At 46.9% G+C, this 21,321-nt stretch overlaps 1 protein-coding gene across 6 annotated transcripts in view; it reads left to right on the top strand.

Annotated features, from left to right (window-relative positions):
* Positions 1 to 21,321, top strand: part of ESRRG (estrogen related receptor gamma) — a 1,015,505-nt gene that overhangs the window by 539,795 nt on the left and 454,389 nt on the right. Inside the window, exon 1 of one of the 6 annotated variants that reach the window (XM_033936612.1) lies at positions 21,090 to 21,253. The exons of 4 other annotated variants lie outside the window; for them this stretch is intronic. In XM_033936612.1, coding sequence (XP_033792503.1) covers positions 21,198 to 21,253 — 56 coding nt within the window. In that variant the 5' untranslated portion in view covers positions 21,090 to 21,197. Of the gene's footprint in view, positions 1 to 21,089; positions 21,254 to 21,321 lie in introns of those variants that run through there. One more of the 6 variants, XM_033936617.1, reaches the window with a different exon arrangement.

Genomic DNA, 21,321 nt, shown 5'->3' with positions numbered 1-21,321 from the left:
CCACTACCATGTCAGTGACTCTCTTCTTCCTTTTGTTGGTGGGTTTGGAGTTCCCCAGTGGCACTATTTCATCCATGGCAATAGTATTCTACCGCAGAGGATAAATTGCCTGCCAACACACACAGCTGTGCTTCAGGTGGGGCAGCAGCTCTGTCTTCCTCCTCCTGCTGGTGGGGTTTGGGGTGTCTGTTGATATTTTTAGCGTAACACAATGGGAGTTAGAGTCACTATTCCAGTGACTTATTCAGAGTACCCATGACTTCTACCTGAGTGACTACTATCTCTGCAAGTACAAACAAGCCCATGTATTGTGGCAGGGACGCTTGGGCTAGGCTGGTGTGACCTACCCAGGGCCCCGTGCCACAAGGAATAGAGTTTGTTTGTGACCCGGATCCTGCCAGTGGCTCCCAGGCCCACTGGTATACCCCCACTAACCTTTCCAATTAGTGCCAAAAAGAACCAAACCATACTGGGTTCAAAAGCAAAGCCAATGTTTCCTTTAATTGAAACTATTAATTCAATTCACAGTCATGTCAGATGGCATAATTGAGCAAATATAACAAAACAGTTGGAGTGCCTCCGGGCTAAGCAAAGTTCATAAACAGGACCCGGCATTCAAGCTTTGGCACTTCTGATAAACTTAACCAAATCAGGAAAAAAAAAAAACCCCTCACATTCAAAACCAGGGTTTTTCCCTGTGCAGTGCTGAGGGAGCAGCCACGCCCTAGACCTGTGAGTCAGGCTGTTTCCCAGCATGAAAAGTTATGCTGAATAAAGAACCTTTCCCCCCAATCCTGGAGGCCTTATTAGAGAGTTGCGCGGGGACAAAAATCACACCCGTCCCCGTCAAAATCTCACCCATCCCTACCCATCCCCACGAGGAATCCCCTATGTCCCCACCCGTCCTCACCCATCGACCCATAAAAGTTACCTGTCTCCATAAAAAGCAGCAATTACTTCAGAAAGTTTTGATTTTTTTTAAAGTCTTAGTTTATTTAAACCAACAATAAAATACAATCATTTTTTTAACACCCCCTCCTTTTTTTAATACCCCCTCCTTTTTTAATACCCCCTCCTCTGTATAAAAATATATTTTTACTAATAATCCATTAGTCACAAAGCAAGAGTGCACCTAGGAAAAGGGAGCATCATAAACACTGCAGTGAGCATTAGAACATTAATATACCCATTGTTAAACTGAAGCCAGATTAATACAGATTGATCCTGCACAGTCAACACTAAAAGAAAACAGTCCTTTTCATACATACAGAACACAACCTCCCTACCCCTCACTCTGGCCCACTTGCTTCCTTGTCACCATCACTACACTCTCCCTACCCCTGATCCTGTCACCATCATTTTTGTACCCCCCTTATGCCTGTTCCTGTCACCAGATTCTCTCCCTGCCCCTTCACCCCAACCAGCCTGCCACAACACTCTCCCTACCTCTCTCTCTGCCCAAGGTGGAAGGCTATCACCTTGGCTGGCCTGTCTACCACCTTATTCTCTAGCCACCTGTAATCCCATGCTCCATATCACCATTGCCTTATTCTCTCTACCCCTCATGATGGTCGCCACCTGTCCCTTTTGCTAGTTCTCATATTAGCTATACTGTCTGCTTACTTGTCTCTGCTATCTTGTGCCCCCTCCTCTCCCTGTTACCCAACTCTCTCCTTTCATGCTAGCTCTCACTCTTTCTTCTCATTACCCTGGCCTGCCTGTCGCTTCCCTCTCCCTTCCCCCTAGCTGTCCCCCCACAATCCCAAGCCCATCCCTGCCTAACCTATGGGCCAAATTGACTCTCCTCCTCCCCCACCTGTCACATGCATGCCAAGTCCCAGCACCCACCATGCCTTTCCCCCTCCCCCACCCCCACTAACCTGACCTCAGCAGCACCAGCCAGTCCCTGCCAAGTGGTTTGGCAAGGGGAGTAGGCCCTCTCCCAGCCAGCCACCTCAGTGCCGAGGAGCTGCAGTCACCTTCACTACGGCAGCGGAGAACCATGGAAGTGCAGGATTCTGGTCTGATCCGCCCCGCCCCCCCGAGGTCCTTCCCTTCTCCAGACCCAGTGCCCACACTTACTCCGTGCAACTTTGCCAGCTCAGATGGGGGCGGGGCAGGGCAGAACACAACTGGGAGCCAGAGAGCCATCCTGCTCATCGCTCGGACGGCTGCACAAAGGCAATGAAAAGTGAAACACTGCAGCTCCCCAGAAGCAGCAACTCGGCCGCCGGCTCTCCCTCTTCTGGAGCTCATCACGTAGGCAGTAAGCTCAACACAGGCACACATTGGTTCAGCTGCAGCACAATGGGCCAGTCACAAACTACCTTAGAACTCTGAGGTTGTTTGTGATTGGCCCATTGTGCTGCAGCTGAACCAATGTGTGCCTGTGCTGAGCTTACTGCCTACGTGATGAGCTCCATGCCTGTGTGACATGCTGCTGATTCGTCAGGAGCTCAGCCCAGCGCCGGACCAGAAATAAGGTAGGCCTCGAGTCGAGATAGGAAGGAACCCCAGTTCTATCCCCGTGGGAGTCCCGTCAGCTTTGGAGGGGTCCCCATGGGAGTCCCGTGGGCCTGGGAGGGGTCCCCTTGGGAGTCCCGTTGACCTAGGGGGGCATCCCTGCGGGATTCCCGTGATCCCCGTTCCCATGCAGACTTCTAGGTCTTATTCCTACAGTCTCTTATGAACAGTCCAGTAAAATAAGCAGCCTTGAAGAAAACCAGTCCGGGTTTAAAACATACCCAAAAGAAAAACCAGCATAATTCTAGCAATCTTTTTACTTTGGAAAGTCCAGTTCAGATTTTGTAACCACTTCCCTTGGTTACACAAGTTCCAAGCAGGAAACATAGAAAGAACACAAAAGGCAATAATAACTTTCACAATACTGCTGGTCTTCTCCCTCAAAATCCCCAGCTCACATATTTGACAGGAAAACATTCAAAACCCCAGCTTCTCTTACTGTCCCGCAGAATGCAGGAAGCTTCTGGTTTTCCTTATACCGTTCATTCAGCTGAGTCCGTTTCAGCCGGCATTACTCAGGTGCCCTGGGCTCAGGTTTCAGCCCAGAGAGAATTACACACGGTTAGCAAGCAGAGCAGCAAACTTCCTCAATGATAACTTTGAAACTCTGACCTGCTTTACACGCTGTGCTACCATGCATGGCTTCTAGCATAGGCAATTCCTCAGCAGGGAAATCTCCATCCTTGCTATTCAGCTCTCTCTCACCTGTTCCTCTCTTCCGGCTCTCCCCCCTCTGGCCCAGCTTTACTGGAGGATAAGGGCTCATACTGTCAGGCCCCTCCCCCTAATTACTATCAGTGAGCACAGCAGAGGCTTCCTGGCTTGAAGACAAGGTAATTTTCTGTCTCTTCTTAAAGGGACAGGATTAAAAGGTGCAGCACAAGTATGTTTAACTTTCCTCGAGCTGCACTGCTCTATGCTTAAGAATGGAGATAGGGGAACTTAAAGGCACCATCCCTCTCTAACCCCGGTTCCTCCATGCTCTTCCTATTGGCACAGGGAGCAAACTAGAGGCTCTTGGGAAGTGTAGTTTTCTGTACTGCCATGTTTCGGGTTTAAACCTAGGTTCTGTGGAGGGACTAGGGACCTGCCGGGTGCTTAGCACAGGATCTCTATCACCCTGCCCGGGCTCCCTGCCACAGTTTACAGATGACCCAACACAACAGGCAGATTGACCCAACACAACAGGCTTTCCTCATCTCTCTGATTGCTATCTAGATAAAAAAAATTTCATTGATGGTATCATTGGTAACAATCAACTTTTTATGTTGTACCCCTTCCCTTGTTTCTTCCCTGCAGTGCTGCAAACCTCCTACCCTCTCTTCTTTGGCCAAAATAATTCCCAGACTCTCAATTTATACCTAATTTGCCCTGCATTTATTTCAACTAAATTTGGATCTCCCCTAAAATCTGCCCAAGCAGCTTAGCTGAGCCCAGCCTAACACAGCCTAACTTGAATTGCTGTCTGCATGCTATTATTGTTTGTCTTACAGGCTGCTCTAGTTGCTCTCTGAAGCTCTGACCCTTGCCAGCCACTTCAAACACCGCAATCCCTTGCTGACACATCCAGCCCTTCTGAGAAGTGATGGCAAGGTACCTCTCTTTAAGTTCAAATCTTTTTAGCTGCGTAAGCCACTTAGGCACACGTATGCTAAAGAGCACACTCAAGGATCAGGATGTGTTCCTTGCTGCGCACCCTGAGTGTGTCCTTCCCTGCAATATGGCCTGGTTCATATGCCATCAGACTCTTGTATTGTTACATTTTGCACAGTTCTACACTATGCCTCTTGCCCAGCTTATTCCAGTACTCTGGGGACATCGATCACAATTTTCTCATCCTATACATCATAAACCTCAGATACATTGCTTACAGACTATCCCGCTATCCTGCTAGGAATCACCTTTCTAGCTCTGTATGCCATATTGGCCTTCTGAATTCACACTCCATTCATGACCTTATCCTCTCATAAAAGTTAGACATCTTATGATTCACTGAAACATAGCTGACCGATGCAGACACAGCTTATATTAGCTATGCCACGCCCAGTGGCGTACCAAGGGAGGGCGGGGGGAGGTCTGCCCCCGGTGCAGCCTTAGGGGGGGTGTACAACCGGCCAGGTCCGGAAAATTCCTGGGCTGCAACGGCGACGGCACACAGCGGCATCGGTGCCCTCCCCCCCGTGATGGTACTCAGCGGCATCGGTGCCCTCCCCCCCACAACGGCACTCAGTGGCATCGGCGCCCCCCCTCCCCACGACAGCACTCAAGTTCGGCCTCCTTCTCCCGGCATCAACAGAACTTCAGATCGGCAACAGGTGCTCAGTCAAAAGCTTCCCTCTGACTCAGCTTCCTGATTCCGCCCAGGCAGTTCAGTCAGAGGGAAGCTTTTGACTGAGCACCTGTTGCCGATCTGAAGTTCTGTTGATGCCGGGGGTAGAAGGAGGCCCATTGCCGATCTTAAGTGTCATCGCGGGGGGGGGGAGGGGGAGAGGGACCTTGCCGATCTTGTTGCCAAAATCGGAAAGGTGAGGAAGAGAGAAAGATGGGCCTGTGGTGGATGGAGAGATTAAGAGAAGAGGGCAGATGATGGAAGTGGGGGGAAAGAGAGAGAAGGGGCATATAATGGAAGTGGAGAGAAGTGGGAGAGAGAAGAGTTAGTGAAATAGTGGAGGGGTGAAGGAAAGGGGTAGCATGCTGTGGGTAGACATAGTGAAAAGAGGGAAACAGAGTACTGCATAGTAAGAATGAATTTAATTTAGACGGAGGCAGAAAATAAAGAAGGAAGACCAGAGAAGGAAAGGGAAGAGAGAGAGGAAAGAGAGATGCCAGAGAACGGGGAAGGAGACAGAGATATCAGACTTGAGTGGAGGAAATGAGAAGAGAGAGATGCTAAAAGCCACAGGAGGGAGGGAAAGAGAGATGAAAGGAGAAAGATGCCAGATCATGAGGGAACAGAGGGAAGATGATAGCTGCCAGACCAAAGGGGGGTGGGGGTCTAGAGGAGAGATGGCAGGGGGAGACAGACAATTTCTGGAAGGGGCAGACAGTGGATGGAATGGGCAGATACTGGATTGAAGAGACAGGGCAGACGCTGGAAGGAAAAGAGTGAAAAGAAGATAAAAGCAGAAGCCAGAGATAACAAAAGGTAGAAAAAAATCATTTTATTTCTATTAGTGGCGGTAGCAACAGGGCCAACGAATCGGTAAGTCCGATTTTCTTTAATAGTAAACCGATTCAAATCGATTCACCAAAAGTGAATTGGAGAATTGATTCAAATCGCAAATCGTGCAGCTCTAGTTCACATCATATTTATATAACTGTTCTTACATCATCCAGACTACCAGCTGGATGATGTAAGAAGAGTAGAGAGCTATGTATGTTAACGCACGCAGCCTGGGGAACAAATTTCTAGAACTGGAAACAGAAATAGTTAATGCAGACCTAGACATAGTAACGATTTCCGAAACATGGTTCACAGACTCTCACGGGTGGGATATAACTATACCAGGATACAACCTGATTCGGCAAGACAGAGAGGGTAAGTTAGGAGGAGGGGTAGCACTTTACATCAAAGAAAACATCAAAACAACCAGGATCACGGATGTCAAGTATACTGGGGAATCCATCTGGGTAAACCTGGCCAGAGGCGGAGAAAAATGCCTGTACCTTGGTGTGGTGTACAGACCTCCAAGACAATCGGAGCTCAAGGACGCTGATTTAATTGATGACATTGAAAATATCACCTTACGGGGGGACGTTGTTCTATTGGGGGACTTCAACATGCCTGATGTAGACTGGAACACACTCTCAGCGACAACTTGTGATAGCAGGAGGATATTGACGTCCATGAAGGGAGTACGGCTCAAACAATTGGTACTAGAGCCCACTAGAGCCCAGGCCATCCTGGACCTGGTACTTACGAACGGGGAAAGTGTCTCGGAGATCTCGGTGGGAGAACCGCTAGCCACCAGTGACCATAACATGGTATGGTTTAACCTTAGGAAAGGCTTTCCTAGATCACAAACAAAAACAAGGGTACGCAACTTCCGGGGTGCTGACTTCGCACAAATGGCAGACTTCGTCCATCAGACGCTTCAGGTTCAAGAAGGAACGGATAATGTGGAGGTTATGTGGTCAACCTTGAAATCGACCCTTCATGAGGCAACTATCCGCTACATAAAATCAGTAACTAAACAACAAAGAAGAAAGAAACCCCAATGGTTCACTGATAAGGTCTCGCGCCTCGTCAAGGAGAAGAAAAGAGCATTTCTCTCGTACAAATGCACCGGAGAAAAAGAAGCAAACATTGAATACAGGACAAAGTCTGCAGCGGTCAAAACGGCAGTTAGGGAGGCCAAACTTCGAATGGAAGAAACTCTAGCAAAGAACATCAAGAAAGGGGACAAATCATTCTTCAGGTACATTAGTGACAGGAAAAAGAACGCAAACGGGATAGTACGCCTTAGAACGCCAGACGGGAATTATGTGGAAACAGATTCTGAAAAAGCCAAACTACTGAATGATTACTTCTGCTCAGTCTTTACCTGTGAGGCACCAAGGCACGGGCCACAGCTGGAAGCAATGCAAAGCAAGGAAGACCCATTTCAGAATTTTGAGTTCACACCAGCTGATGTTTACAGAGAACTGTCAGGACTCAAGGTGAACAAAGCCATGGGACCGGACGAGTTGCATCCAAGAGTGCTCAGGGAACTAGGCGATGTTCTGGCGAAACCGTTAGCCATGCTCTTCAATCTCTCCCTAAGTACAGGGAGAGTACCCCTGGACTGGAAAACAGCAAACGTCATTCCTCTGCACAAAAAGGGTTGCAGAGCAGAGGCAGCGAACTACAGACCAGTGAGTCTCACATCAATAGTGTGTAAACTCATGGAAACTCTACTTAAAGGTAAATTAGACTCGATATTGGATGAAGGGAATCTAAGGGATCCCTGTCAACATGGATTCACCAGAGGCAGGTCATGCCAATCTAATCTTATAAGCTTCTTTGATTGGGTGACAGGAAAACTAGACTCAGGAGAGGCTCTGGACATAGTATACTTGGATTTCAGTAAAGCTTTCGACAGTGTCCCACACCGTAGACTATTAAACAAGATGAAATCGATGGGGTTGGGTGAGAAACTAACTGCATGGGTCAATGATTGGCTGAGTGGAAGACTTCAGAGGGTGGTGGTCAACGGCACCCTCTCTGAGACTTCGGAGGTGACTAGCGGAGTGCCGCAGGGCTCAGTCCTGGGACCATCCCTTTTTAACATATTCATAAGGGACCTGACCCGGGGGCTTCAGGGTATAAAGTATCACTGTTTGCCGACGACGCCAAACTGTGTAACATAGTAAGTGAAAGCAACCTCAAGGACAGTATGACGCAGGATCTGATCACGTTGGAAAACTGGTCCTCGACATGGCAGCTGGGCTTCAATGCTAAAAAATGTAAGGTCATGCATCTCGGCAGCGGAAATCCATGCAGAACATACTCCTTGAATGGAGAAACGCTAGCTAGGACTTCAGAGGAACGGGACTTGGGGGTAATCATCAGTGCAGACATGAAGGCTGCCAAACAAGTAGAGAAGGCCTCATCTAAGGCAAGGCAAATGATGGGATGTATCAATAGAAGCTTCGTCAGCCGCAAACCTGAAGTCATAATGCCACTCTACAGAACCATGGTGAGACCTCATCTGGAATACTGTGTGCAATTCTGGAGGCCACATTACCGGAAAGATGTGCTTCGAGCTGAATCGGTCCAGCGGATGGCCACTAGGATGGTCGCCGGACTCAAGGGTCTCTCATACGAAGAAAGACTGAGCAAACTGCAGCTCTATACCCTGGAGGAGCGCAGAGAACGGGGTGACATGATTGAGACATTTAAGTACGTCACTGGTCGTGTCGAGGTGGAAAACGATATATTCTTTCCCAAGGGACCCTCGGTCACAAGGGGGCACCCCCTCAAACTCAGAGGGGGGAAATTTAGTGGTGACACCAGGAAGTATTTCTTCACGGAAAGGGTGGTAGATCACTGGAACAAACTTCCGGTGCAGGTGATCAAGGCCACCAGCGTGCTCAATTTTAAGAATAAATGGGACATCCACGTGGGATCCCTACGAGGGTCAAGTTAAGGAACTAGGTCACTAGCACTCAATGGGGTGGGTCAATAGAGTGGGCAGACTTGATGGGCTGTAGCCCTTTTCTGCCGTCGTCTTTCTATGTTTCTATGTTTCATCAAAGATTTTTATACAAGTTTCAAATTGGGGGGTCACATAAGGCTATGTTCTTGCTCCTACACTCTTTAATTTTTTTCCTAGCCCCTCTTCTGACATTAATGCAATCCCTAGACTTTACCCCTTATGTGTATGCTGATAACATTCATCTATTATATAAGCTAAATCCATCAGCTCCTCTGCATATACAAGTATTAATAACAACAGAGTAACCAAGATAACAGACTGATTAGCTGATAATAAACATGTATTAAACCCTAGTAAATCAAAACGCCTGCTCTTTGGTAACTCTTCTTCTATACTGTTAGTGGCTTCCACCCAACTCTGTTTGGCACCAGTTCCTGTAGTCAATGATGTTAACATACTGGGAGTCATTCTTGATCCTACACTTCCTTTCATTCCATAAATTTCTGCCGTAGTAAAACATTAATTCTTATTTTTAAATCTTTATTAATTTTCAAAACTAATATAAAGTGCCATAAAGTATACAAACATTAATCATCAACATAAGCACTTAAATTCCATCAATATCATTACAGAAGAAAAATATTCCTCCCCTTCCTTCCCACACTACAATCAAGAAATAAACCAAAACGATATCCCCTCACCCCATCTTGGATATATATAAAATAAACAGTAAATTAAATGAAGACAATTATGTTGAATTAACAAAGGATGTCAACGGCCCCCACACCAATTTAAATACAGTGGTACCTCGGTTTACGAGTGCACCGGTTTGCGAGTGTTTTGCAAGACGAGCAAAACATTTGCAAACTTGGTGCCTTGTAAACCGAGCGTGCCTCGTAAACCGAGCGTGCCTCGATTTGCGAGCGCCCCTCCCCACGAACTGGCACCCTCCCCCCCACGATCCGGCACCCCCCCCCCCCGCCGCCATCCGGCACCCCCCCTCCGCCGCATCCTGAGGTCCCCCAACCCACCTGAACCTTCTTCTTACTTTGATGTAGCCTCCGCACCGGCACCAGCATGTCCTGTGCTGGTGCCGGTGCCCAAAGATCTGCCTCCTGTGCTGGGCCTTGAACATGTGCGCATGCTCAAGGCCTGAGAGTTCATGTCGAACGTGAACTCTCACATCGAACGTGAACTCTCAGGCCTTGAGCATGCGCACATGCTCAAGGCCCAGCACAGGAGGCAGATCTTCGGGCACCGGCACCAGCACAGGACATGCTGGTGCCAGTGCGGAGGCTACATCAAAGTAAGAAGAGGGTTCGGGTGGGTTGGGGGGACCTCAGGTCGCGGCGGGGGGGGGGGGTGTCCGATGGCGGCGGGGGGGGTGCCAGAGGGCGGCGGGGGGTGCCGGATCGCGGGGGGGAGGGTGCCGGTTCGCAGGGGGAGCCTTCGGGGGGAGTAATGCCGGTACTCGTGGGGGGGGAGCAGTGCTGCTGGCCTCGGGGGGGAGGGGGAGAACCTATCAAAGCGAGTTTCCATTATTTCCTATGAGAAAACTCACTTTGATAAACGAGCATTTTGGATTACGAGCATGCTCCTGGAACGGAATATGCTCGTAATCCAAGGTGCCACTGTAATTTGCTATGCCCCAACATATCCGCATTCATCTTTTCATATTTGTACCCTAAACATAAACTGGCCCACCAAAATGAAAAGTTGAGGCGGTCGCAATTTTTCAAATAAAAACTCTTTTGCATCTTATGTTTTAGCCATTAATATTCTCGTTCACTCTCTGATAATTAAATCATTTATTGCAACTTGCTATACCATGGACTTTGTGCCAAGGATATAAGACAGCTAGAATTGATTCAAAATACAGCAATTAAGCTAATTACAGGCCACAGAAAATTTGATCACGTTACTCCACTGCTTAAAGTGGTACCTATACATTACTACTTTATGGTATACAAAACACACTTCTGGAGAACCAGCCTATTTAGCTTGGTTTCTCACCCCCACCCCTTACTGCCCTACTCGCACATATAGGTTGTCCTAACAAAACCGGCTCAATATTCCCTCATTTCTGGAACCTGGATACAATTATACCTGACAATCAAATTTTTTTTCAGTCCAGGGACCAGAACTCTGGAACAAATTGCCAACTCACCTCTGCTTTTCATCTTTTGTACAGAAATTTAAAAGTGACTTGAAGTCCTTTTTTTCTGATGCTTACGATTAATACCTCATCTCCCTAAGAGGGCACTGGCTATCAGCCTGAATTCCACACATCCCCCTCCTTATATGCATTCCTGCCTTCTTTCCTATCGAAAATTGTAGTTTGTAACCTATCTTCCCTTTCTATTTTCTTGTTCTCTCACTCCCTTGACTTTTCACATATGTATGCAGGATATAAGCTCCCTAATAAACTTGGAAACTTGGTTAAAATTCTGCCACTACCTGGACTTGGACCTCCAGGTGCCTACGGCAGAGGCAACCCTTCCAGTCCCCAGGAAAGAACAGTAACTGTTTAATGTATGAACACATCGGTGTCAGGTCAAAAGCGCGCCGGTACAAAGGCGCGCCCAGACAATTGAGCGCAGCGCACACCGCTGCGCCGCTCTAAATTACTGTTTTTAGCGCTCCGATGGGGGGAGCGTGGGGGGGAAACCCCCCACTTTACTTAATAGACATCGCGCCGCGTTATGGGGGCGTTGTGGGGGCTGTGGGGGGTTGTAACCCCCCACATTTTACTGAAAACTTAACTTTTTCCCTGTTTTTAGGGAAAAAGTTCAGTTTACAGTAAAATGTGGAGGGTTACAACCCCCCAAACCCCCCATAACGCCGGCGCGATGTCTATTAAGTAAACTGGAGGGGTTCCCCAACAAAACCCCCTGTTGGAGCCCCTAAAAACTGTAATTTAGAGCGGCGCGGCGGCGCGCGCTGCGCTCAATTGTCGGCACGCGCTTTTGTCTTTCGCGCCGTTGTCTATGAACCGAACACATATTAGGGCCTGCAAAGGCGTTACAGACAATGATTGCAAGTAATTTGTCTGGCTGTTGAGAATGTAGTGATAGTTAATGAGCTGACAAAGTCAGAGCAGGTAGGCACAGTTGGCACAGAAATTGTAAGTAGATAAGAAAAGAAACGTAGAAACAGTATTAAGAATTGCTAAGTTCCAATGTTCAATAGCCAAATGATTTGAAAGAATTTTTAAAATGAGCATGAATTTTCTATCTGTCAAAACCCCTATTCAGAAGCCCACGAATTCTATCAAATATTTTTTTGTTCTGAAGATGGCTATGCCAATTGTGGATCACCATGAAGACATATACAGTACTAGGTTACAGTAAATGCATGGCATGACTGTTGTGCCCTATAACAGACTGGGAGCTTCTTTCGACATTTGCCTTTAATCCATATTTCTGCACAGATATCCCTTTCTTCTTGCAAAAAAAAATCCAACCCATAACTGGTGTGGTGTTAGAAGGCATTGGAAAATCTACCAATGCAAAATAGCTGCTTGGCTTTTCCAAGGCCCAAGTGTATATAAAAAAAGGAGATCTATTCGGATCTGTATCCATACAAAGAGCATGGAGGAAGAAAATTGTTCCAGCCTGGTCTTAGCTCATTTTGAGCTAAACATGTTTACAGTGTGTATGTATTTTATATATATACAAATGCAGGTCAAACACTGTCATAAGTCTGTTAATCTTTAATTGTAAATGAAATGTAGGCTTCAATTACAATGTGTTCAGAAGGAATTGTTAACACTGTAAAATGATTAAATGCCTCTCTTGCTAAGGTTTGATAGTCTAATCTTTTTTGCTGTATAGCGTTTACAGGATTGCTTGGATTTTACTCCACACATCCCTGGGCACTTTTTATTCACTGCTCACAGCTAAATTTACATCTTAATTGCAGAGTTCACATTTACCAATATAGACAGAATAATGCTACCAGTGATTAAGCATTTCCTACCTCCTTTCACACAGTAAATGGCCACAGAGTTTTGTTGTGCAGACTGAGAACTCCTCCAGAAGCTAGTGTCTTATGTCTTTTGCCCATGTATGAATTGGGGGAACATCCAAAGCTGCAAGATCATCCTGGGAAGCACAGATCAGATAGAATCTGGCACCATCTTTTCATTCCTCTTTTATTTGTAGGCAAATGTTGTCCAGTGAATCACATAATGGGATAAAGTTATTGTTTTCATGAGTGCTGTAAATGCTCTGAGCTTGTGTTTGTTACAAAGACATTCTGAGGAAATCTGTAGATATGCAGTGTAGATGCATTGTGAGAGTTCCTGTTTTCTGGTTCAAATGCACTTTGCAAGTGTTTATTGTAGAAGCAGACTAAGGGTGTTCTCATGTTACGTCTTATGACAAGCCCTTTTGCACATCTGGCCCTCAGGGGGTTTGCGCTGTGGATGAAGTTGATGTGTTGCACTTCTCCCTCCGAATCCGTGGGATTACCGTATTTTCGCGGATATAACGCGCGCGTTATACGTGTTTTTACGTACCGCGCATACCCCTCGCGCGTTATATGCCTGAGCGCGGTATACAAAAGTTTTAAAACATAGTTCCCACCCCGCCCGACGCCCGATTCACCCCCCCAGCAGGACCGCTCGCACCCCCACCCCGAACGACCGCTCGCATGCGCTCCCACCCGCACCCGCATCCACGATCGGAGCAAGAGGGAGCCCAAGCCCTCTTGCCCGGCCGACTCCCCGACGTCCGATACATCCCCCCCCCCGGCAGGACCACTCGCACCCCCACCCCGAAGGACCGCCGACTTCCCGACAATATCGGGCCAGAAGGGAGCCCAAACCCTCCTGGCCACGGCGACCCCCTAACCCCACCCCGCACTACATTACGGGCAGGAGGGATCCCAGGCCCTCCTGCCCTCGACGCAAACCCCCGTCCCCCCCAACGACCGCCCCCCCAAGAACCTCCGACCGCCCCCCAGCCGACCCGCGATCCCCCTGGCGACCCCCACGACCCCCCCCCCCCCCTTCCCCGTACCTTTGGTAGTTGGCCGGACAGACGGGAGCCAAACCCGCCTGTCCGGCAGGCAGCCAACGAAGGAATGAGGCCGGATTGGCCCATCCGTCCTAAAGCTCCGCCTACTGGTGGGGCCTAAGGCGCGTGGGCCAATCAGAATAGGCCCTGGAGCCTTAGGTCCCACCTGGGGGCGCGGCCTGAGGCACATGGGCCCAACCCGACCATGTGCCTCAGGCCGCGCCCCCAGGTGGGACCTAAGGCTCCAGGGCCTATTCTGATTGGCCCACGCGCCTTAGGCCCCACCAGTAGGCGGAGCTTTAGGATGGATGGGCCAATCCGGCCTCATTCCTTCGTTGGCTGCCTGCCGGACAGGCGGGTTTGGCTCCCGTCTGTCCGGCCAACTATCAAAGGTACGGGGAAGGGGGGTGGGGGGGTCGTGGGGGTCGCCAGGGGGGTCGCGGGTCGGCTGGGGGGGCGGTCGGAGGTTCTTGGGGGGGGCGGTCGTTGGGGGGGAGGGGGGTTTGCGTCGAGGGCAGGAGGGCCTGGGATCCCTCCTGCCCGTAATGTAGTGCGGGGTGGGGTTAGGGGGTCACCGTGACCAGGAGGGTTTGGGCTCCCTCCTGGCCCGACTACCAAAGGTACGGGGCGGGGGGGTCGTGGGGGTCGCGGGTCGGCTGGGGGGGCGGTCGGAGGTTCTTGGGGGGGGCGGTCGTTGGGGGGAGGGGGGTTTGCGTCGAGGGCAGGAGGGCCTGGGATCCCTCCTGCCCGTAATGTAGTGCGGGGTGGGGTTAGGGGGTCGCCGTGGCCAGGAGGATTTGGGCTCCCTCCTGGCCCGATATTGTTGGGGAGTCGGCGGTCCTTCGGGGGGAGGGATGTATCGGACGTCGGGGGGGGCATCAGGCTTTCAGGATGGGGACAGACCTTCAAGGGGGGACAGTGCACGGAAGTCAGGGGGGGTAAACGGAGAGTCGGGACAGCGCACAGAAAGTCAGGGCGGGCGAAAGGAGCGTCGGGCAGCATGCGCGGTATACCCGTGAGCGCGGTATACCAAAGTTTTTGTACATATCATCGTGATTTCTGCGCCCTATACCCGTGTGCGCGTTTTACACGGGTGCGCGTTATATCTGCGAAAATACGGTAGTATCTGTGAATTTGGTTATTTGCAGTTTTTTGCCCCGGCCCTCCCCCTAGTTTTTAAAGGCTGAATCACTGCGTCCCGGACCTCCCCAGACCTTACCTGGTGGTCTAGCAGTGACGCGGGGCAGAAGTGACCTTCCTATGCTCCTGCCCCGTGCAGAGCCGTCATCAAAAACGGCTGCCGTGAGTTCCTGTGGACTCACGAGACTACAACGGGAACTCACGGCAGCCATTTTTGATGACGACTCTGCACGGGGCAGGAGCATAGGAAGATCACCGCTAGACCACCAGGTAAGGTCTGGTGAAGTACGGGACACAGGAGGGAGGATGGTGGGTCAGATTCGGCCCTAAACGTTACCCGCAATTTTCCATATTCGCAGGCCAGCTCTGCCCCTAACCCTCGCGGATTCAGAGGGAGAAGTATAATGCTCTGTACTTGAGCTCTGGTTCCGTAAGTGCACTTTGAGCCTGTGTGCTGTAGATCCACACTTTGGAAGAGAGATAATGGCAGTGAATCTTTTAGAGTATATCTTTGTAGTTGAAATGATTCATCTAGTGATATATAAATCTGTTGCAAAGATAGGACAATTGTTTTCTGAGAGTATGCATGTTAGCTGTGAGTGCTGTCTATAAACTCTACTCTACAGCACAGTCTTTTCTTCTGGAAAATTCCTAAACTGCATGAATGAATTTGGCATTTAGATTCAATTACTCAGCTGCACAATCCTGAGTTCTAGTAACCCCCAGTTTCTATATAGGTCGCCTAAAGTCGGGCACAGATCCCAGATGTGCATGTAAACGAATCAGTCAGGCACAAATAACCAGTTATTGGAGTTAATTGGGATTGATTGGCAGTAATTTAGGAGTTATGCCTGCATCTGCCCTATACTCTATTCTATACCATGCACGCCTAGATTTCATAGCACGCAAAACTCAAAAGGGGACATGGCTATGGGAGGGGCATGGGTGGGTCAGGGCATGATGTTGTAGAATACTGTACTTGGATTTACATGCCCAACTGCCATCAGTTGGGCATGAGGATTTACGCCAGGTCTCGTCTTGGGCATGGGAATCTGCACGAAGCGCTGTTCCAGCGCTAAACAACCTTTATAGAATTGGCGCTTAGCACAGATCTTAATGGTGTCTAACTCTGGCACCATTTACCGAATCTGACTCTTAAGTGTGCCTCTGCTCCATGGGACTTGCTTTCCAAGGGGGCAATACTATAACTTAGTGCTTCATCTTATTTGCCCCAGACATGCACTGAGCACCAATTCTATAATGGCAAACGGATGCCAAGATTGTCCAGCTCTTTTTAGTGTAAACTGCCTAGAACTTTTGGTTATGGCGGTATAAAAGAATAAAGTTAGTATTATTATAGAATGCTAGCACAAGTTGGCATTGCTGTGCCTCGTTTTAGATTCACCCACTTATGCCAGGTCAATAAGAGGCATAAGTAGCTACTCCTAAGTGTATCATATGACATAAGCATGCCCGTAGCCGCCCATTCACTGCCTATTTATATGCCCTCTTGCAGTTTTGGACCACAGCACTTAAGCACACCCCTGTAAAATAATGCCTGGTGTACTTGCGTGCATTAGTGCCCATTATGGTGCCTCTGACATGCATAAGTGGTGCATAACACTTTGCAGAAAGTTATAAACTTGTCCTTTAAATCTGTACCTGGAGTAATGAAAGATAAAGTCACTTACCCAAGGTCAATGCGAGCGTGAACGAGAGAATCAGGATTTGAAATCTGGCTTCCTCAGCTACTGCACGATGCTTCTCTTCCACTAGAGATACTTGATCCGTGATATTTTCTCATACCATATATAAAATATATTCAGTCCAGCTGAGTCACAGTTGGTCTTTTTCAAATAGAGATTTGCTCCAGTGTTCTAATTTTTGCTGGCCCATGTGTGCATGGAAAACAATTTCTGTGCAAGTTTTCAGGCTTGACTCGATGTGTGTGGTATAGCCTTTGTCCACAATAAAGAAAAACAGCAAACGTTTTGTGCACACAATTGCTAGGTGAGCGTGCTCCCTTCCTGACCCGGGTGTGCATCCACATGTGCTTGGCTTAGACCAGGGGTGTCAAAGTCCCTCCTCGAGGGCCGGAATCCAGTCGGGTTTTCTGGATTTCCCCAATGAATATGCATTGAAAGCAGTGCATGCAAATAGATCTTATGCAGATTCATTGGGGAAATCCTGAAAACCCGACTGGATTCTGGCCCTCGAGGACCGACTTTGACACCTGTGGCTTAGACGGAACATATTTTCTTGCACCTTCTATCTTCATGTCAAAGAATAGAGGCTATCGACTTTTTGCCCTGGCTTTAGAACATCTGGAAGTCACACAGGGAAGTTCTGCTTTCTGTGGGTCATAGACGTCTTCTATTCAGGGTAATGAATGCATTTAAAAAAAATCATCTGGACTCAACTTTTCATTAGATGTTTTGTTTACTAATCTCTTTCTAACATTCACTGGAAGCACTGTTTAAAAAAATAAATCCAAAGTTTTATGGCTGCGAAGGAGTAGAGATGGTCCATCTGTGCCTTAGTGAATCAGACTCTTGAGTGGGTATGTGACAAAAAAAATATGCATTTTGAAGGCTGTGTGTACCATAAATACATTATGTTATAAGCAATTTCTGAATGTGTTTGCAATGCAGATGTATTCTGAGAGACAGAAGCATGTTTTCAGAGAATATATGGTATGAATACATTCTGGGTGTGTATGATTTAAAGATTTTCTAAGAAAGGGCTTCCCAAACCTGTCTTAGTGACTTCTGCAGCTGGTCAGATTTAAAGGTTACCTGCAATGTATGTGCCTGAGATACGATACATTTCCACATCCTGTATCTTCATTGTATGCAAAATGTTTCATATATATTCATTGTAAATATCCTGAAAACTCTACTAGCTGTGCGGTGAATAGGAGAGATTTAGTAAGCCTTGCTCGGAAAAAGGGGGATGGGGGTAGTATATCTAGAAAACATGTGTGTGGCTTCGCAATGCAAATACTTTCTGAGGACATTATGGAACTATATGCGATATAAATAACTTGTGTGTGTATATGCAATATAAACACAGACTGAATAAGACTATACAGGAATTCTAATATAAATTTATTCATTGTTTGTATACAGTATAAATATGATATAAATGCCTTTGGAAGCATATATATAAACACCCTTGCAGGTGTGTTTCCTATAACTATATTGTTTGGATGTTGGCTTCTCTGGCTATTATTACCAAAAGATGGAATAGGCTGCCAGATAAGGATGGTAAGACTCCGTTTCATTCCTGGTGCAATGCCATAGACCACCCTTGAGCTTTAACTGTCCCTTTACCTCTTCACAAATGTAAGGTTTGAACCATGAGCTGAGGATGTTCCCTTTTGGCCTTCTGACTGTGATTGAGAGCCAGTGCAGTATTGGGTGGGGGAGGGGGTTAAGGGGGGGCTTAAACCACTCTACCTCAACTCCACTGAGGACAAGATAGCATTACTTTTTTCTTGGTTAGCGTCTCTAAATGTGTTAACATTATGCACGCTGTGATCACAGAAATTAACCTCCCCCCCTGTACCAGGTGTTTTCAGACCTGACTGATTGTGCCGTGGGCTAAGTCACCATTGCCTGATGTTCAGATCCACACCACCACATGAGCTCTACCTTCAGCAGCAAAAAGTGACATTGATAGTGGTCCTTAAACATGCTGGAGCTTCTTTCTGAGCACATGTCTGTCTCTCTTTCCTAGCTACATGAGCCGTGGAATGCAGGAATTAACAGGGTACAGAGAAGAGGGCCCAGCACATCCTCCTTTCCCCCTTTCTGAGAATCTTCTCCTTTGAGTCTTTCCAGCCTCTAGTGAAACTTTCAGTGCTTCCTTAGCTTTTCTTCTAGCCATATGAGTCCTCTTCCATATCTACACTGCTTGATGGAGGTCGGCATGCCACATAATATTGCTGAAAATATAGATGGGCTTCACAAGGTTGGGAAACACTAATCACAACCCAAACAAAAGCAAGTGGATTTAAAAAAAAAATCCTGGTGGGGGGAAGAAATAAAAACAGTGCAATCTAGAGTACATTCTTATAAATGTGTTCAGAGGAGACACAGGACATAAATACATTTAAAATGCTAAATATATTGTGAAGTGTAATAAGAAGGGTATAAGTGAGTCTTGAAAAAATTGTTTTGTTTTGATATTCCATTGGGTATGTGCAGTGCAGAGAATGTGCTTTCTCAGGGTATGTGTGTGATATAAATATTTTCAAAGGTTGTGTATATGTGTGACATGAAGCATTCTGAAGGGTTCCTGCGTTGTAGGTGTGATAGTGCTTGCAGGATTTTCTTATCGTGCTAGAATCCCTTGTTGTAAAATACCAATTATGAGACAGCAGCATAAACTTTAAAAGATTAAAGCAGCCTGAAGTCTCTGCCCAGGGTTTAGGGGTGACAAGAGATAGTTCTCATTATTAATACCCAGTATTTATTTTACAAGTGCCTTCCTTGGGAACTGGGGGGGGAAAAAACCCCGATTTAGTTTTGTACTGAAATGATGGCTAAATTATTATTTCACTTACTAAAAACATAGAATAAAGATGATCAATCAAGCTGTATGTGATGCCTTTTTAATTTTTATTGTTTCTACTAACTTCATACCATGGTAGCTAGTTTCTGAGTGCAGTGACCTGATGAAGGGAAAACAGCTCTTGAAAACTAAACAATTGTGTCCATTAAGAGTTCCTTTTTCAAAGCCGCGGTAGAGGTTTTTACCGCGGTCCAGCGAGGTAAGTGCTCCAACGCTCATAGGAATTTTGTGAATGTCAGAGCATTTACCTCACCAGCCTGCGGTAGAAACCTAAAAAGAGACACATCTTTATTCTGCAAAACCAATTGTTCTACAAGACAACTGGCAACCTGTTAAAATAAAAATGACTGCCTAGGTCCCTGGTATTAACCTACAAAGCAAATTATTTATCAACCTGCTGTCTTGAAACAAGTGGTTTGCAACTCAGAATGTTTTCTTAATCCCAAGTAGAATTCATAATGGGTTACTATTAAATGCCCATGATCAAATACTACACAGAATTTCCATCAAAAATCTGAAATCAATTATAAATGAAGGAAAAACTAAACTCAAACGTTCTTTAGCCAGTATGACTTTTGAAATTCTCTTTTCCCCTACCCCAATGTGGTTAGTAAAAGTGCATGAAGTATTTGAAATGTGTCTCTTGTAGAGAGGTTAGAATGAGATCTGTGCTGAGGGTACTCAGCTGAAGAAGAAAGCACTTGACACAACTGAAACCTAAATCTTTCCTTTCTCTTTACTACTTTTTCTGAACTTTGCCTTGAAATGTTGAATTTAAGTATCATAGGTGTAGTTAGTGAAGAGATGTAGTCCCTCTGTACATTATATTTTGTCTCTATAGTCACACGTACATATACATTGTGTATATAGATACATATTTATATACACTCTATACAGACAGAAACACACACATGCATAGATATCCATGTATTTAAGTGCATACAATCTGTGTGTGTTTTTGTGATGTTACGTTATATGACATTTTTAACTCAAAAGTGTTGGCACAAATGTAGATGAATCTAAGACGATCTAGTTCGAAGAGATAAAAAGAAAACTTTCAGTTCAAAGTTCAGGCTTTGTAAATCATTAAAACGTCGATTATTATTTTTTTTTTTTTAAACCTGACTAGAAGTTAGCGAAATAAGAGATACTGTAATAGGACAAGGCGAGATGAGCACAGGACCCGGGTGGTCTATGATTCTAGACAGACAATGAGAGGACAAACTTCATTCTGTACCTTAGTTTCAGGGCTCCTCAGAATGCACTGGCAGTCCGCATGCTTTCCTCCTTTCAAGATGCCTGGCAGGCTGGAAAACATTTAGGAGTCAGGGAGATAAACAAATTATTCTTCTTTCTTACCCATGATTATATTATTATTATTATTATTTTGTTTTTCTCTCTTGTAGCCCCACAGAAGATGTGCAACATGACAATCTTTTATTATTATTATTTCTAATCTAGCCCCTGCCTTTTCAGCCTCTTTCCCAGCCTCCACCCTCTCTACCTGCCTAGCTCCTCTCAGCCTGTGCAGCCCCTGTCCCTTATCAGCTGTGATTGGTCAGAGCCCCGCCAATCCAGCGCCTGCCTGGGCCAGAGGGACTGCATATGCAAAGCCCCGCTTCATATTTATGAGCTCGAGCCCGGGCTTTAAGTCCTTGATTAGAAGAGTGTGAGAGCTTTTGGTCCCAACTGGCTGTGCCCATAGGCTTGTCACCAGGAGAACATTTGTGTTAATTGCACTGTGCTCTGTCAAGGAAACTTTGATTTATAGCTGGGGTGCACAAATAATGGTTGCCAAGCGCACATGGATTCGGTAGAACTTTGCCTCCCTGAGTCTTTTTCCCTGCACTACGAAGAAGAGTAGGTACCTTTTATTCATGCCACAAAATGTAAGCCCTGCTCCAGGTAATGCTGCGTGGCTTTGTGCG

The sequence above is a fragment of the Geotrypetes seraphini genome, chromosome 3 (assembly GCF_902459505.1).
Source record: "Geotrypetes seraphini chromosome 3, aGeoSer1.1, whole genome shotgun sequence".
Lineage (NCBI taxonomy): Eukaryota > Metazoa > Chordata > Amphibia > Gymnophiona > Dermophiidae > Geotrypetes > Geotrypetes seraphini.
Note: the sequence above shows the minus strand (reverse complement) of the source record. Positions and strands in the feature narration are given on the sequence as shown.